We start from the raw sequence: 19635 nt of genomic DNA, 5'->3' as shown, positions 1-19635 counted from the left end.
ATCTTTGTTTTCTTTGTGTTTGTTACTGTCTTAGAGAGCCACTTCCTCCCTAGCAGCAAGGTGGGAATTTGGAATTCAACAAGCAGTTGGATGTTCTGGAACTTTTTTTTCGCTGTTACCTGTTTAAGACGAATAGGAAGACCCATTGATCTGAGAAAGTATTGTGTGTTTGTTTTTCTGAAGATAAATTGCACTGACTGGATTAAGCAAATATGATGATTATTGCTATTCTGTATGCTTATTTTACTATGAAATAAGGCTGCAGTCATACCCAGGTCTCACCAATTGATGGTTCACTGGCCTTCAGACTAACTGAAGAAGCATACATACAAGATATACAGATAACTCATTCAGGTGACAATGCAGGTACTACTGTCATAGTTATAGTTATATTGCATAGCACAGTTATACTATCATATGATCAAAAATACAAAAATACTACAATCAGAATACATTAAAGAAGAAATAATACCACTGAAACTGCAGACACAAATTGTAACAGAGAATTTCTCATGATAATATGCATAAAACTTCTTATACCTTGCCCCATATTGGACAAGTTTAATGCAATTGAACTTTTTTTTTCCATTTTGCAAAATTAGAGTTAGAAAAACTTTTATTGTCACATGTACTCAAGAACAGAAGTACAGGAGCACAGTGAGAAAGTTTACAATGTCGCCTCTTATGGAACCATTTTAGGTACAAACTGCCTAGGTACAAATCTTAGATACAAAAAGAAAAGTACAGAAGAACCTCGAGTATCTGGCATTCGATTATCCAAATATTGGATTATTGGGCAACATCACAAGGTCCTGTTGCTCACCTAAACAATGTTATCCTGCATTTGATTATCCGGAATTCAATTAACTGAACAAAATACTGCCCATCTGTGTCCTTCAGATAATCGAGGTTCCTCTGTAGCTGCATTACTTTACAGTGATTCATAGTATAAGTTGGAAATATGACACAGTTACAAGGATAAACATTACAGTCAGGTAAACAAATTACAAATAAACATTACTTTGCAGTAGCTCAGTGCAGGGGCTTCCACATGTCATCTAACCGCATGCGCTAGAACCCGATCCAACAACACCCCGCCCCCAACACCCCATGCAGCAAGCCTCCACTCTGCTCTGTACCTCACCAGCTCTCAGCTGCTCCAAGGTAGGTTTTCTCCGGGACTCACTTCCCCGCGCTGACCTCTGCTCTGCATCTGCACCCCTGTGCCAGCCTCTGCTCCAGGACTCGATTTCCCATGTCAGTCACCGCTCCAGGACTCGATTCCCTGTGCTGGCCTCTGCTCCAGGTCTCAATTCCCCGTTCTGGCTTCTGCTCCGGGACTCACTTCCCTGTGTCAGCCTCAATTCCAGAACTCGATTCCCTGTGCCGGCCTCCGCTCCAGGTCTCGATTCCCTGTGCCGGCCTCCACTCCAGGACTCAATTCCCCGTCCAGACCTCTGCTCCAGTTCTCAATTCCCCATGCCAGCCTCTGCTCCAGGTCTTGATTCCCCATGCTTCCGCTCCAGGACTTGATTCTCTGTCCCAGCCTCCGCTCCAGGGCTCGATGCCCTGTGCAGGCCTCCGCTCCAGGACTTGATTCTCTGTGCCAGTCTCCGGTCCAGGGCTCAATGCCCTGTGCTGGTCTCCGCTCCAGGGCTCGATTCCCTGTGCAGGCCTCCACTCCAGGGCTCGATTCCCTGTGCTGGCCACCGCTCTGGTATTTGATTCCCTGCACCAACCTCCGCTCCGGGGCTCCTTCACTCTGCTGGCCTTCGCTCCAGGACTTGATTCCCCATTTGGGCACTCGCTTTTCTGTGCTAGCCTTTGCTCTGATACTCGATTCCCCGTGCCGGCCTCCACTCCTGGATTTGATTCCCCTTGCCAGCCCCCACTCCAGGACACGATTCTGTGTCAGCCTCTGTTCAGGACTTGATTCTCTGTGCCAGCTTCCACTCTGAGACGATTTCCCATGCCCACCTCTACTCCAGGATTTGCTTCTCTGTGCTGGCCTCTGCTCCAGAACTTGATTCCCAGTGCTGGCCTCCGCTCAAGGATTTGATTCCCTGTGCCTGCCTCCTCTCCTGGACTCGATTCCATGCTCCGGGACTTGCTTCTCTGTGCCAGCCTTTGCTCCGGGACTCATTTCCCTGTGTCGGCCTCTGCTCCGGTACTCGATTCCCTGTGCCAGCCTCTGCTCCAGGACTCAATTCCCTGTGCCGGTCTCTACTCCAGGTCTCGATTCTCCATGCCAGCCTCTGCTCCAGGTCTCGATTCCCTGTGCTGGCCACTGCTCTGGGATTTGATTCCCTGCACCAGCCTCCGCTCTGGGGCTGCTTCACTCTGCCGGCCTCTGCTCTGGGATGATTCCTCGTGTTGGCCACCGCTGAACTGGTAGGAATTTCTTGTCAAGCTCAGGCAAGGGAGTTAATTTTTGGTCCCCCTTTATCCTGATTATTTTTAACCGCAACCAGCCTGGAATTACTGTTTCACTTTGCTTTCACTACTTTCCGAAATGTGACACTCTGTAAGTAATTGTTCACAAAATGTTGGAAGTAAAGTCTGTGAAGTTCAGCTTCACAGAATCCAGAAGTGAAATACCGTGGAGGGAGAAAATCTGAAATAAGAACAGATATGTTGATGAAAAGGCGTTGACTTGAACGGTTAGCTGTGTTTCTCTATTCACAGATAGTTTCATGTATACTGAGTATTTCTGGCCTTTTAACAGATACTAATATTTCATTTAATTTCATATGCAGTTTAGGATATTTAAAAAGAAATTGAAATGTCTGTTGAAACAGTTAGGTCTCTTGCGGCATGAAGTAATGAAACATTCAGCAACAAAACAAATCTGTGAACAGCTTTGTAACCTGAAATGGTTTCATTTTTCTGTTCATGCTCATTAATGGCAGGTTTGCATTGACAGGAGTGGGTAAATGTTGGTGTAAGTCACTGCAAGGACATGTTCTGTCATTCTGAAGGAAATTGAATTGAATTGATTCTTGTCTTCGTGACGAGATTAAAATGCTGCAAGGCAAGGACAGTATGTCTGAGTGAACAAGTAGCTAATGGAATACAACAGATCACTTGCTCATGCCAGGGCTATTACTTATGCCATCTTGATGATTTTATCCGCTTATTGAATAATTACTTAATATATATTTGCCAAAATAGTATTTTCTTTTTGGGCAGTTTTGCACTGATCAGTTGATTGCTTTTTGCAGAATTCCCATGAGTCTTCTGTGTTTAATTGATTGTCAATATTGAACAAATAAAAGTCATAACAATTCCTAGCTTATATATTTCATTTTCTTTATTTCCTGCAGACAATAAATTCTGGATGTAAAGATAAAGAGAAAATCTTATATGCAAGCTGCAAATGCCAAATGTTTAGAAATGTGTCCTCTTCTCAGGTCGGGCATTACTCAGGCTAAATGGTGAAAAGCTGGAACGAATGGGAATAGTTCAAGAGGGGCAAAGACAAGAGGTACTTCAGCAGGTACTTCAGCTGCAGGTACGCGAGGAAGTGCGAAACCTACAACTACTTAAACAAGGTAAAGCTGGATCAGTGGTGCAAAGATGATCACTTCTCCATTTTTACAATTTATTTCTGCATTGAATTTAGCAGATTTGAGGGTCAATGATTCAGTTATATAAAATGACTGTTGATTGCCTGTGCATGGAACTTTAAAAATACATTATTTTCAACTTAAGTGACACAAGAAGCTTGAAATTAGGAGGTTAAGAAGGCATTTGAGGAAAAATAGTTTCACCCAGAGGATGTTGGAATCTGGAATGCACTGCCAAGGAGCTTAGTAGGGGAAGGCAATTTCACAACCTTTAAAAGGTACATAGATAAGCACTTGAAATGTCATAATATTCAAGTCTCTGAGCAAAGTGCTGGTAAGTGGGATTAGTATAGATAGGTTGGTGCAGACTCAATGCACTGAGTGGCCTCTTCTCTGTTATATAATTCTATGCCAAAGTAGTTGTGAGCCTGACACCATTATGACCCAAATTGTTTTAACTGAGAGGCATAATAACGACTGTGGAAGTTATAGGCTCATTTACAACGTACAGTGAATCTGTGGTGATGTTGTGAAACTTTAAAGAATAATTAATGAAACAACCACCATTTTGAACTATGGGTCATCGTTTTAAAATAAGGAGGTGCTTATTTAAGACTGAGATGAGGAAATTTTTTTTCTCTCAGAGGGTTCTGAGTCTTTGGAATTCTCTTTGTCAAAAGGCTGTGGATGCAGAATCTAAATACTTTTAAAGGCAGAATTAGATTCATTCTTGATTACGAAGGAATGAAAGATTATCGGGGATATGTAACAATGTAGAGCTGAGGTTACACTTAGATCAGCCATGATCATACTGAATGGAGAAGCAGGTTAGAAGGACCAAGTGTCTTACTCTTGTTCCTTGTTTGTATGTTGTTCATATGATGTTTGTTGAAGTTTCAACAAGATTCATTGATACCTTCATTTGTGGAGCATTGTTGTGAGCACTCTGAAAGTGGGTCAGATAATTGATCAGGTTTGATTAACGTTCCCAGTTACGTTGAAAATAATGCAGCTGTTAGCAGGACAAAATCATTCTCAGGAATCAGTTCGAAAAATCTATATTGATATGAGATGTGGGGATTAATAAATTTAGAAAGGATTGACACAATTCATTTATCTTGATGCATATATTCAACATGCAAAATTAATACTGCAAAGTATTTTGAAATATATTGAATAAGATAATGTGAAAAGATCAACTGGAATTTTGATCTGACATTAGTGATTAATGCATTTGCACAATTTTCCTCCTGTTTGTCTTTGCTAAAATGAGATAGAGAAAATTCATGACATTTATAGATATCATTCATCAACCTTAAAATGTATTAAATATAAAAATCTTTTCCATGGATTTTCAAATCTGTCTCCTAATAATTGTATGTTAACACTGCATTAGAGAAATGGATGCCTTGCATTTTAACAGTTTATATGTGACTTATGAGGCTCCATTTAAGGAATCGCAGTAATTGTTACTCCCACATTAAAAAGACATGCTTCTTGAGGAGTCTTCACTTCTACTTCTAGTTCACAATATTCCCATTTTCAGTCAAAGTATGGGAGTAGGCACACCAAGTGGCAATCAACATCATTTCAGTTTATTTACCAGAATCAATTGTTTGGCCAGATACAATACCGATTCTACCTTTAATCTCTATATTCCACACACATTAACATCAGGCTACAGTGAATTAAAAGACACACAATGTTGACTTCAGATAACGTGGAGCCAACAAGAGACACATACTCAATCTCTCCCAATGGATGGAATCTTGTGCCGCTCCTAAGAGAGGGAGACAAGGCAGGTAAGGGAACACAACTGCATGAAGCCAAAAGTCATATTCCCAATAATTGGATAGAAATTTTCAGTTAAATTCTCTAGGTTTGAAATCCAAGTCAAGCTTCTCATGGTAAGTGTTGGGATTCCCTTTGCATGTGTTTGCATGTTACGCATACACACTGTTGTATAAGATAGTTAGTCTTAAAAGCAGATCAGCCATGGTCTTACTGAATGGAGACAGGATTAACTGACATCAAAAGGGAAGCTCAGGATTCCTGAGAGGAGCTGACCAATGTTTCATTGATTATTTTTAGCTTTAGTAATATTTAACTAAAACAGAGATGCATACTTATTCTTAAGTTGAACCTACCGTCTCACAGGAAGACATCATGTACCTCTGATGTATTGTATCTAGCTATTGAATAATGTGTAATGTCCATCCATATGATAGGTCTGGTTATTTTCTATTTGGCACCTTTGTCTGCACCCTGAGTTCTCACTGGTTTAATAGTTGCTTTTTCCAGCTTGTCTTCCAGTTTGTTCATGTTCACTAAGGCATCCTAATACCATGGGCTCTTGGTTTGTGTTATATTTCTAGGCCTTACTAAAATACACATTCAATCTTGCTATTTCTTTCTTTCTGCAATGCCACCATCTGACCTTTCAATGATTTGTGATGTCTTTCCAGACATTTTTGCTCCCCAACTCACTATTTGAGCTTACACTGCACTTTCCTGCCTTCCATCTTTGTACTTCATGTTCGTAATTCATGGGTCTATGCATACAGCATTCAACCAGCTTATATATTTTGTGGCTTTCTTTGCTCTACTGACAATAGTTACATTTCTCCAGTGACTAGCCCCATCTGATAAATATTAGATTTTAAACTCCACTTTTGGGAACAATGGCCTCACATTGGTCACCAGAACTTATCTGTCCATCATCAGACAAGTTGTCAATTGTGGAAGGTTGAGCTTCATAGCTATAGATTAGAGTAGATTCCCTACAAAGTGGAAACAGGCCCTTCAGCCCAACTAGTCCACACAGACCCTCTGAAGAGTAAACCACCAGACCCATTTCCCTCTGACTAATGTACCTAACACTGTGGGCAATGTAGCATGGCCAATTCACCTGACCTGCACATCATTGGACTGTGGGAGGAAACTGGAGCACTCGGAGCAAACCCAAGCAGACACAGGGAGAATGTGCAAACTCCACACAGTCGCCCGAGGTTGGAATCGAACCTGGAACTCTGATGCTGTGAGGCAGCAGTGCTAACCACTGAGCTACCATGCAGCCCTGACTGTGTAACATTTGAGTACGAAAGCTAACCACTTCCTCATTATTTGCCAAAACTTCTTTGGCATCTAAACATTTGCCTGAACAGTTTGGTTCCCATGCTGTGCAATTGTTATTTTTCCATCTTTACCAATTATCTTCACTGTCTCTCTCTCTGTCTCTTGAGCCTGGTGTCCAATGGCCTAACATTGTAATTTTAGCCTCGCTGAATTCTTTCCAAGATGTCGCTTTAACAAAAGCCTCTCTGCCTACATGCAGTACAATCAAATTCTCCAAAAATGCAAATCTATTTGACGGTCCTTCCCAATGTGGGGGCTAATCACTCATTACTGATGAAATTTTAGCAAAAACTAACTGATATTGACTATATCTTTTAACCATCTGCACTGAATTATTAGCACGTACAGCCCATACTAGAGCAGATGATCATTTACATTTTGGCTGATCTGTCAAAATTGCATGAACCATTTTATACATTATTGGAAGGTTTCATTGCCATATTCATAACTATTTTGTTCATATCAACATCTCTAAATACATAATGTAAAATCTATGCCATTTTCAGTGAGAAATTTTGTTGGTGATGCAAGTTTGATGTCTACCTGCTTTTCTATTACTTTATCCATAACTGTTTTCTTATCTTTATCATGTATTATTGGTGATTCACGAAGCGATTCTAAAAAAACTTTTTTTTTTCTTGATCTCATTCCTTAAAAACAAAACTCATTATCTTGTTGAAATCTCTCACTATGGGCAGACTTTCTGTAGGCAATGATGATGTCCTGTGGTATTTCTGACAAATTTCATACCTACCACATATCTTCTATGAATTTGTGATACTCCCATACCTTTTTCCTGCATACTTTATAAAAGGTTTTAATCTTATACGAGATGGATGAGCAAATTGCCTAAGTAGTTTTACACAATTGACTTTTTATCTGCTAAACTTCTATCCCTTGATGTCAATAACACTGTTTTAATTTCTTTAGTGGAGAGATTATATTCCATTAAAAGAATGCAATAGTGTCCTGATTGTGTAAATTGCAGTTTCACAAATTTTCCAAAAACAGTAACTTGATTGTTTTTTATATTCAATTTAATTTGTGCTTTCTTCATCAGTGTCCTACTTAATTGATTGATTCTGGCTATTTCACAAAAACTATTCCTTTTAAAGTTTTTTATTGTGTTATCAGCCCCAAATTTAATACTAGTAGGACTCTTAAATTTCTTAATTTTGTCCTGACTTTCGTTATTCGGAGGGTCTAAGCAACATTTTAACTAAAGCTTTCCACACATTGTGGGCAGGCACTCACTGCTTAATACTGTACAATTGAAAAAAAAACATTTATCACTGGGCTGAAACTTTGTGACCAATGCAATACCCTCTCTTTGACGCATATCCACATTTTCCTCCAAATTTTCCATTTCATATTTAGTCTCAAATACTTCATTATACCCATTGGACAATTCATGGTGCAATGGCATTTTGAATCTCAAATGAAACATCAACTGACTAAATCCTGAGCAGTTCTGAGGGTCGTTCTTTTGTTGAAAATCTTTCTCTTTGCTTCTCAACAATGGTTCCTAATTTTGAACTGATCCAAGAGGAAATATTCTTCCACATCCACCTTGTCAAGACCATTCAGAATCTTAGATAGTTCAATGAGGTAACACCACCCTCTTCTAAACTTCAGTGGAAAGCTGATTTGAAAGCTCGCTGATGTTAATGTAACATAGTTTACAATAATATCCCTAGGATTTAAAACTTAATAGCACCATGTGATGAGTTAGTTTGAAATAAATGCCATCCTCTCTGATTTTTTATTTGGAGTTATTGATAACATTATTGCAGAACTTTAAACTGAGAAAAGGATCCTCTAAGGTATTCATCAAGGAATGTTTGAAGAATTGCTTTTTTTAATAATGACAGTACTATGCAGCATACAAACTTTTGCCCCCCAGTGATGTGTTACAGTATCTGTAATTCATCCGCTAGTTCATAAACTCTGATCAATGCTATTCAAGCCTCAAACATAGTCTTTGGATATACTTGCCCTGGATCACAATTGCATCCAGGAGCTTTCATGTGCTGCAGCTGTAACATGTTAGCTGTCCTGTCATCCTTCATGTATTCTAATTAACTCAAAAGCACTATCTAACCCAATTACTGAAAAAACAATTTCAGTTGTTTTTTTACTTAACTCATCTCAACTATAATTCCATTAACATAGTCCCTGTTACGACCTTGCTTTTAGCTGGGAACTTTACAATTTAAACTGTAGACCCTAATTAAATACAAAATTATATTTGTGGAAAAATATTTAGACCCCTTTACCCAATAATGGCTAGTCTAGGGAACTTTCTTATGTGAACCAGCCCAGTAATCATCTCCCACCATCTTCCCTGATTCCTTTTGGGACAGGAAGATTCTGCCCAAGGTCTCATAAACTGATAATCAGCAGCAAACCATCCAGAAGAGCTAATAGGAAAGACTACTCCATGCAAAAGTTTGTAGGCATTTGGAAACTTGTCCCACTGAAAGAAATGAATACTCGCTCAATTAATAATTTTAAATCCGAGTTTGATGAAGTTTTGCTAGTGTTCAAAAGGATTATATAATCAATGAAATATGAAATAAAGGCAGAAGCAAGCCATTAAGCACCCCGAGTCTGTCCAGCCATTTAATAAAGTCATGGCTGATCTGTTTGTCTTTCAAATTCCACATACACATTTGCCCCTGATATTCTTTGAATCTTTTGCTGAACAAAAAATTATCTAACTCTTCCTTTAAAATATGTAATGCCCCCATTTTCCCGACCTTCTAAAGTGAGAGTTCCAGAGTCACACTACAATCATCTGAGAGAAAAAAAATTCTGTTCATCTCTATCCTAAAAGGGTGACCCCTAAATGAAAACAATGGTTCCTAATTTTGAACTGATCCAAGAGGAAATATTCTTCCCACATCCACCTTGTCAAGACCATTCAGAATCTTAGATAGTTCAATTAGGTAACACCACCCTCTTCTAAACTTCAGTGGAAAGCTGATTTGAAAGCTCGCTGATGCTAATGTAACATAGTTTACAATAATATCCCTAGGATTTAAAACTTAATAGCACCATGTGATGAGTTAGTTTGAAATCCTCTCTGATTTTTTATTTGGAGTTATTGATAACATTATTGCAGAATTTTAAACTGAGAAAAGGATCCTCTAAGGTATTCGTCAAGGAATGTTTGAAGAATTGCTTTTTTCATAATGACAGTACTATGCAGCATATAATGCACATTCCACTCTAAATTCTGCTTAAAGTTGCTGTCCCATTAAGGGCACAAGGTCTAATTGTTCTAACTTAAACTCACCCTGAAGTGAAATGAAGAATAACTAGTGATGCTGAAGAAGGTTTGTGGACTGTCAGCTGCTTGCAGATCTCCAGGTCAGAAAAACTGAACTTACTGTATCAAATTAAATATCACACAACTCCAGGTTATAGTCCAACAGTGTTGGACTATAGTCGGAGTGTTGTCCTTCGTCAAATAGCTAGTGGGGCAGGATCATAAGACACAGAATTTGTAGCACAATGTCATAGTATCATGCAACTGATACGCTATATTGAACAAACTTAGATTGTTGTTAAGTCTTTCAGTTTTGGAATGGGTTGCAGGTTTTGATTCATTAATATGTAAATCCCAGAACCTTTTTCAAGCCACATTCCCGAGATAAGTTAAGGTTTTTTTTAAAGAAAAGATGATATCTCAGCTCAGACAATGCACTAAAGGTGTGAGGTTAGAGTTTGTTTGTATTCCAATCTTGAGTTAGACTGGTTCTATTTCCAAAGTAGGAATTTATAAAATGTTACCTTGATTGACTGCCGACAATGAGTGCCTGCAGATTCTGTGCTCTTTGAGCAAAATAGAATGTATCTGCAAATACAATTCTGCGATTGCAAATTCACCACATAGTTTTAAATATGTGTGTGCATGCATGTGAGGGAGGGAGGGGGAGAGAGAGAGAGAGTGTTTGCGTGTGTGCGCGTTCTTGGCACGTGGGTGTGAGTGTGGGGGGTGTATGTTATGAGAGAGAACATGTGTAGGAGAGAGGGTCAGTGTGAGTATGTAAGGGTGTGTGTATGTGTGCTTGTGTGTGTGTGTCTGTGAGAATGTATAGTGTAGTAGGGTCACCTGTAGTGTGAAATGAACCCCAGGTCCCAGGTGAGGCCATTCTCATGGGTATATGGCTATCAGCCACAGCTCGGCCATTCTGCATTGCTACATATCCTGAAGTCCACCTTGGTGGACAGTCACCCAAAGATCCGAGGCCATATATCCCTGACACTTCAGCTGTCAGGGAAATTTGACTTCGGATCTTCGGGTGACCGTCCTCCAAGGCGGACTTCGGGATACGGAACAATGCAGAATAGCCAAGCATGTACCCAGGAGGATGGCCTCACCTGGCACCTGGGGTTCATGTCACACTACAGGTGATCCCATGACATGAGACACTCTTACACACAAATTCACACACAAGCACGCATGCGTGTGCGCGCGCACACACACACACTCTCTCTCACTTTCTCTCCTTCACATGCATGCACACACATATATAAGTCTATGCGGTGAATTTGCATTTGCGAAATTGTATTTGCAGATACATTCTATTTTGCTCAAAAAGCACACAACCTGCAGGCAGTCATTGCAGGCTGTCAATCCATGTAGCATTTTAAAAATTCCTACTTTGTAGGAAAGAGAACCGGTCTGACTCAAGATTGGAATATAGACAGACTCTAACCTCATGCCTTTAATGCATTGCCTGATCTGAGGTAGAGTTGTAGAGTCAGAGAGACGTACAGCATGAACAGACCCTTCAGTTCAACTTGTCCATCCCGACCAGATATGCTAACCTTATCTAGTCCCATTTCCCAGATCTTGGCCCATATCCCTCTAAAGCCTTCCTATTCATATACCCATCCTGATGCCTTTTAAGTGCTGTAATTATACCAGCCACTCCCATTTCCTCTGGCAGCTCATTCCACACACGCACCACCCTCTGTGTGAAAAAGTTGTCCCTTAGGTCCCTTTTATATATTTCCCCTCGCACCCTAAACATATGCCCTCTAGTTCTGGACTCCTCCATCCCAGGGAAAAGACCTTGTTTATTTACCCTATCCATGCCCCTCATGATTTTATAAACTTCTATAAGATCATCCTCAGCCTCCGATGCTCCAGGAAAACAGCCCGAGTCTATTCAGCCTCTCTGTACAGCTCACATCCTCCAATCCTGGCAACATCCTTGTAAATCTTTTCTGAACCCTTTCATGTTTCACAACATCCTTCTGATAGGAAGGAGACCAGAATTGCACAATATTCCAAAAGTGTCCTAACCAATGTCCTGTACAGCCGCAACATGATCTCACAACTTCTATATCAATGCTCTGACCAATAAAGGAAAGCATACCAAATGCCTTGACTATCCTATCTACCTGTGACGCTACTTTCAAGGAAATATGAACCTGCACTCCAAGGTCTCTTTGTTCAGCAACACTCCCCAGGACCTTACCATTAAGTGTATAAGCCCTGCTCTGATTTGCATTTCCAAAATGCAGCACCTCGCATTTATCTAAATTAAACTCCATCTGGCACTCCTCAGCCCATTGGCCCATCTGATCAAGATCCTGTTGTAATCTGAGGTAACCTTCTTCGCTGTCCACTACTCCTCCAGTTTTGATGTCACCTGCAAACTTGCTAACTATATCTCCTGTTTTCACATCCAAATCATTAATATAAATAATGAAAAGCAGTGAACCCAGCACCAATCTTTTTGGCACTCCACTGGTCACAGGCCTCCGGTCTGAAAAGCAACCCTCCACCACCACCCTCTGTCTTCTGTCTTCAAGCCAGTTCTGTATCCAAATGGCTAGTTCTCCCTGTACTCCATGAGATCTAACCTTGCCAAGTAGTCTCCCATGAGGAACCTCGTCAAACATCCTACTGAAGTCCATATCGATCACGTCTGCCGCTCTGCCCTCATGAATCCTGTTTGTTTCTTCTTCAAAAAACTCATCAAATGTCACCTTTTTTCATAAAACCATATCTCAGGAATGTAACTTGAAAGAAGTTCTGGGATTTACATATTAATGAATCGAAATCTGCAACCCATTCTAAACTTAACAGTAATCTAGTTTTGTTCAATATATCGTATCAGTTGTATGACACTATGATCTTGTGCTATATATTCTATCTTATGATCCTGCCCCTCTAGCTACCTGACCAGGGAGCAGTGCTCCAAAAGCTAGTACTTCTAAATACACTTGTTGGACTATAATCTGGTGTTGTCTGATTTTTAACTTGGTCCACCTTGGTCCTACACCAGCACCTCTGCATCATTACTGTATCAAAATATTGAAGGAGGAGTAAGTTATTCTGTTCCTTTTGCACAGCCATTCATGGCTGATCTGTAACTCAATCCTATTTGTGAACGTTTGCACAATATCCCTTGACACTCGAGTAAAACAAGCACTACTAATGTGAGTCTTGAAAATTTAAATTGACTCATATCCTTTTGGGAAAGAGTTTTCATCCATTACTAATTATGAATAAAGTTCTTCATGATTTCACTGCCAACATATAAGGCTTTTCTATGTTAAAAGTATAAAGGATACATCAAAATCTACATTTGAGCATTATCCCTCCCTTATCTAATATCGACAGAAATGGAAATCAGTGGTGATCAGGACTCAATTTAGCTTGAGGTATTAAAACTCCTTGTCATACCCAAGCGCTACACTGAGTTCAATTAACTCATTATATGAGGGGCTGAACATGAAAATGTCATAATTGTATGGCTTTGGTCCTCACAGTTCACATCAGTTATAGTGTTATGAAGGTATGGAGGTGTACTATACCTTTAAGAGATTTGAAAAGCTTGCAAGGACTGACAAAGCACAGAGAGTCCTGAACAAGGTAACAATGTAACACTTGGTCGAAACAAATAGCAGCAGCTGGGTTGCCCCAAATTCAAATTCAACCAATCAGTTTAAATTATGCCCCAAGATACCAAAATCCAATCAAATTTGAATTTAGCATTTTAATAATATTAAACCAAAGAAATGATCCAATGTTTTGGGTTATAAAACCGGACATTTTGAACATTTAGAGAGAATTGTCAGGGACCAGCAAATGTGGACTGCTAGCTGAAAAGCTCTCTGAAAGGTACCTATCTGTGGGGAGTGCACATCAGAACATCAAGACTGACCTGGAGAGAATTTACAAAGAAGAATTGGTAAAGCTGACTGGTTTTGAAACGTGATTCTTTTGTTTGTAAATCTTATTTGGGATTTTTTATTGGACCTATATTGTGGAGTAAGAGGTAAAAAATAGGTTTCAGGGAAAGGAGTTGTAAATAGTTGTTGGTTTTAATATTCTCTTTTGGACTTAAAGAATAAAGTTGTTAACCTTGGTTTACTTTAAATAGTGACCATTTGGGTAGTTCTTTGTCTCTCGAATTTTAACAGATTACAGCACAGCGTGAATCTTTTCTGTATGGCTGGTTTAAATTAGAATTAGAATCCCTACAGTGTGGAAACAGGCCCTTCAACCCAACAAGTCCACACCGAACCTCCGAAGAGTAGCAGACCCATTCTGCTACCCCAGTACTCTACAGTTCCCCGTGTCTAATGTTCTTAAGCTACACAACTCTGAACACTATGGGCAATTTAGCATGGCCAACTCACCTAACCTGCAGATCTTTGGATTGTGGGAGGAAACCGGAGCACCCAGAGGAAACCCATACAGACACAGAGAGAATGTGCAAACTCCACAGTCAGTTATCCAAGGCTGAAATCAACCCCGGGTCTCTGACGCTGTGAGGCAGCAGTACTAACCACTAAGCCACCATGCCGCCTGAGTGGTTTAGCAGAGGGGTTTACCCTGTGTCATAACAGTTTGGGGGCTTTTGTCCATGATTTGAACAGGTTTAGAGATCCATTCTGAGATTTGGACAGACTTGAATAGATTTGGGGTATGAAAAATCCCAATAGATTTAAAAGCTTGCAGGTTAGTGTCCTACATCTTTAAATAAAATGTTTGTGAAACAATTTGTTTAATTTCAGTGACTTGTGGTTGATTACATTAGAAATGAGAGAAATGGCTCTTAAAATTGCTGAAGAGGTTCTGGGATTTGAAGATGATTCCCAAATCTGCTCAGAAAGTTGAGAAGAAAAAAAGGCCATACTTTTATAATTAGCAAACAAGTTAGATTTGGGTTTAACCAAGGACAAAAGTAAAGCTGAAATTATAAGGGAGTTACTCAAACACTTAGGTGTGTCAGAGAAACAGACAAGTGCAGTAGAGCTAGGAAAACTTAAATACAATTGAGGAGAATGGAGTTAGATGATGAACAAAGAGAGAGTGGAAAGAGAAAGGCTGTGTGAGAGAGAGAGAGAATGTTTTTAGCTGAGCAAAGAGAGAGAGAAGAAAGGGAGAGAGAAAGAGAGAGTGAATAAAGGGAGAGAGAAAGAGAGAGAAGAAAGGGAGAGACAAAAAGAGAGAGAATTTGAACTTGAGAAGTTGCAAATTAGTCAGCAAAGTCAAGTCTACAGGAAAGAGATTAAAAGATAAGGTATGTATACAAATATGTCAAAACTCTGCCAGATTTTGATGAGAAAGATGTTGAAGCCTTCTTTATTTCATTTGAAAAAGTGACTAGGCAGATGGAATGGTCCAAGGATTTATGAGTAGTGCCAGTTTAGACTAAACTATTAGGCAGAGCTAGTGAGGCATTTGCCGTGCTGTCAGATGAGGGGTCAAGAGATTATGAAGATGTTAAACAGGCTATTTTAAGTGCTTATGAATTGGTATCAGAAACATAAAGAAGGAACCAGGTCAGACTTTTGTTGAGTTCAAAAGAATTAAACCATAGTCATTTTGATAGATGGGTGCGTGCTTTAAAGATAGATAGGACCTATGAGGCTCTAAGCGAGATTATTCTGCTGGAGGAGATGATAAGAATTCACATGGAGGAACAGAAAGTTCAGACGGTGAGAAGGGCTGCAGAATTAGCAGATGAATACATGCTGGTGCATAAGACAAGCTTCTGGCCAGAATTTCATCCTGTGAGGGATAGAAATTGGGAGAAGGGGAGATCCTACACAATGAAAGAAAGAGTAGAGAACACCGATAACAGTTTACCACAGGTTAAAAAAGAAGCCCAAGTCGCTGGAAAGGAGGTGAAAGGCCTCAGATGTTTCCACTGTGGTAAAGTGGGACACGTGAAGTCATAGTGCTGGTCATTAAAGAAAGGCGCTGTGGGAAAAGAAGCTAAGCTAGTGGCATTACTGAAGGTTGTAGAGGAAACCCCAAGAAGAGTCAAGGAGCTGCAGGAGAGTGTACAGCCTAGGCAGGGGCTAGATATGGAGTTAGTACCTGATCTCTATAAAGAATATGCCTCTGTGCGTAAAGTTTACTCAGAAAGAAAAGGGGAAGAAGGACAGGAAGTTAGCATTTTGAGAGATACACGATCTAACCAGTTGCTGATAGTTAGGGATGAGCGAATATGCACTGTTTCTGGTCTGTTACCAGAGAGTGTGGTAATTTGTGGGATAGATGGACAGAAATTTGGCATTCTCCTATGTAAGATCAAGTTGGAGTGCTAACTCAACACTGGGAGTGTCAGTTCCAGGAATCCAGTTTGTTCTTGGGAATGGTTTGGCAGGGTCCAATGTGGGAGTGACACTCCTTGTTGTGGAGAAGCCCAAGAAACTGAAGAGACTAACAGAAATATGCTGACATTTACCTTGACTGTGTGGTAACCAGATCCCACTATCATAAGTCACAGCACAAAACACAAACTAACGACAAAGGTGAAGGAGTTGAGGTTCACTTAGCGGACACCCTGTTTGACTAATGGTGCAGGAAAAATCTGAACAGGCAGAGGATCAGACAGAAGTGTTTAGCCCTGAAAGGCGAAGGGACTTGGAACAGCAAGGCAAGATAATAAAAGATATATATGTGGATGTGTACTCCAAAAAAGGAGGCAGAGAATATTCCAGAGAGTTATTATCTGAAAGATAGAATCCTAAGACAGAAATGGAGACCACGGCAGGTTAGTGCAGAGGAGAAATGGGCCGAAGTGCACCAGATTATGTTGCTGGCAACATACAGACAGTAAGTGTTATGGGTAGCACATGAACGACCTGTAGGAGGTCACATAGGGGTACAAAAGACTCAGGCTAAGGAACAAAAACATTCTTATTTGCCTGGAATGCACAAGGATGTGGTTAACTTTGGCCATAAGTGTCATACATGCCAAATGGTTGGTAAGCCACAGGCGGTAATAAAACCAACACCTTTGTTGCCAATTCACACATTTGAAGAACTTTTCATGCGGATTATAATTGATTGTATAGGTCCCCTCCCAAGAACTAAAAATGGGAACCAGTACTTGTTAATGATAATGGATGTGTCTACCAGAGTTCCGGAGGAAATTCCATTACAGAGTATCAAGGCAAAAAGGGTAGGAGAGGAGTTAGTAGTTTTCTTCACACAGTATGGGCTACCTATAGAGAATCAGTTGGACCAAGGGTCAAATTTTACTGCTAGGCTGTTGAAGGAGGTTATGGATAGCTTAGGTATATAGCACTTTAAATCCAACGTGTATCATCCTGAATCCCAGGGAGCTTTAGAAATGTGGCATCAGAGCTTGAAAACCATGTTGACAGCATACTGTCAGGATTACCCGAATGATTGGGATAAAGGTATCCCATTTGTGTTGTTTGCCATTAGAGATGCCCCAAATGAATCTACTCCGTTCACTACCTTCAAGTTAATATTCGGGCATGAAGTGAGAGGCCCTTTGAAATTGATTAAAGAAAGATTGACAGGACCAAAGTCAGAGATCTCACACTTAGATTATGTATCAGAGGTGAGGAAGAGACTAAATTGAGTAGGCAAGTTAGCTAAACAGCACGTAAAGAGGGCACAGCGTAGAATGAAACAGGTGGCGGATAAAAGCTCTGAGACTCAGATGTTTTCCCAAGGGGATGATGTGTTAGTACTGTCATCAGTGATAGGAGATCCCTTCAAAGCCAGGTTTATTGCTCCCGAACAAATTAAGAAAAAGCTGAGTCAGGTGTACTATCTAGTAAAGATGCCAGATAGAAAAAAAACGGTATCGGGTATGTCATGTAAACATGTTGAAACCGTATTATACAAGAGAGAAAGAACTGGGGAAGCAGGTGTTAGTTACTGCCCCACAGAGTGAGGAATCAAATCCAGATGATGTGGACTTTGAGATGCCTCAAAATATGTTAAAAAATGAAGAAGTCCTTGCAGAGTGGGATAGGTTAGTAAGCTATCTGTGTCAGGAGCATGGAACGTGGTTGAAAAGTTTGTTACTGCAGGATAAGGACATATGTAAGAATGAGATGGGGAAGACTTATGCTATTGTACATGAAGTAGATATAGGGGATACTGCTCTGATTAAACAATGCACCTATTGACTTAATCCTTTCAAAACCAGAAAGGTCCAGAAGGAGGTGGAGGCCATACTCAATGGGGATACCATCGAACCGAGCCAGAGCAAGTGGAGTTTGCCTATTATCCTAGTTCTCAAACCGGATGGACTCAACAATTTTGCATGCATTATTGGAAGGTCAACACCGTTACAAAATTCAACGCATCCAATCTTGCGACTGGAAAACTGTATCAAGAAAGTTGGACAAGCCAATTACATCACCAAGTTGGACTTACTGTGTGGTTACTGCCAGGTACCTTTATCACAGACGGTGAAAGAAATTCTGCATTTGTAACCCCAAATGGGCTATATCAATTTAAAGTGATGCCCTTTGGAATGAAGAATGCACCCACCATGTTCCAAAGACTGATGAACAGAGTTATAGCTGTATTAACAAACTGTGCAGTCTATTTGGATGATGTAGTGATCTTTAGTAAGTCCTGGAAAGATCACGTGGTACACTTGGCAGAGCTCTTTGAATGATTCGAGAAACAAAACCAGTAATAAACAAAACTATATTTGCGAAAGCAGAGGTAATGTTCTTTGGACATAAGATTGGTCATGGAAGGTTGACCCCCACAGAATGCAAAGATGAAGGCCATTGAGGAATTTCCACAGCCAACCTCGAAGAAAGAGATGCTTCAATTCCTGGGACTAAGCGGATTGTATCAAAAGTTTGTTCCAAACTACAGCAGTGTAGCAGCACCGTTAATCGATTTGCTGAAGAAAAACATAAAGTTTCAGTGGACAGAACAATGCCTGGACGCATTCAACCATTTGAAAGCAATACTAACCACAGCCCCAGTTTTAACTACACCAAACATTTCAAAACCTTTTTAAATTGCCATCAATGTTAGTGACATTGTGAGTTTGGTACTGGCCTGACAACTATTTAATGTGTATGTCACGAACAATGTGTTGGAGATGGCTGCGAGACCTGCTGAGTTTCTCCAGCAATTACCATCGTTGTTTATAAAATATTTTGTGCCATATCTAAAATAAACAACTCGTTTGCATTAAAAGTTTCAAACAAATGGAAAAATAGTTTTATAAATAATGATAGTATTGCAAATAATCTTAACATTAAATCTGAGCTTAAAATGAAATTAAAGCACAAAATGGGCACAGACACTTTTGAACATAATATGTCATGTGATGTTATTCTGTCCTTGGCAGATTTCCTTTCATGACACCTGGAGTATCCACATGTTGGAGATACTACTCAGTGAAAATACATTCAGATCCTGGAAAAATGTAAACTTATAGCATCTTACAGTCTTGCTATTGTTACAACACTGGATTAAACCCCTCTGCTAATTTAAACCAGCCACACAGAAAAGGTTCACCCCACACTGTAATCTGTTAAAAAGTGAGAGGCAAAGAACTGGATGTAGGTTTGCTCACTGAACTGCAAGGTTCATTTTCAGATGTTTCGTCACCATGCTAGGTAACATCTTCAGTGAGCCTCTGGACAAAGCACTACTGGTGTT

The 19635-nt window shown here is 40.1% G+C and overlaps 1 protein-coding gene across 1 annotated transcript in view; it reads left to right on the top strand.

Annotated features, from left to right (window-relative positions):
- Positions 1-19635, top strand: part of LOC122560127 (sterile alpha motif domain-containing protein 10-like) — a 115680-nt gene that overhangs the window by 80615 nt on the left and 15430 nt on the right. The window contains exon 4 of the mRNA XM_043710400.2: positions 3411-3551. Within this exon, the coding sequence (XP_043566335.1) occupies positions 3411-3551 (141 nt within the window). The remainder of the gene's footprint in view (positions 1-3410; positions 3552-19635) is intronic.

This window comes from Chiloscyllium plagiosum, unplaced genomic scaffold (assembly GCF_037043375.1).
Source record: "Chiloscyllium plagiosum isolate Xiang-an unplaced genomic scaffold, Cpla_swu_hap1 HiC_scaffold_15, whole genome shotgun sequence".
In the NCBI taxonomy this organism is placed as follows: Eukaryota; Metazoa; Chordata; class Chondrichthyes; order Orectolobiformes; family Hemiscylliidae; genus Chiloscyllium; species Chiloscyllium plagiosum.
The sequence above is the reverse complement of the archived record's forward strand: the minus strand, read 5'-3'. Positions and strand labels throughout refer to the sequence as shown.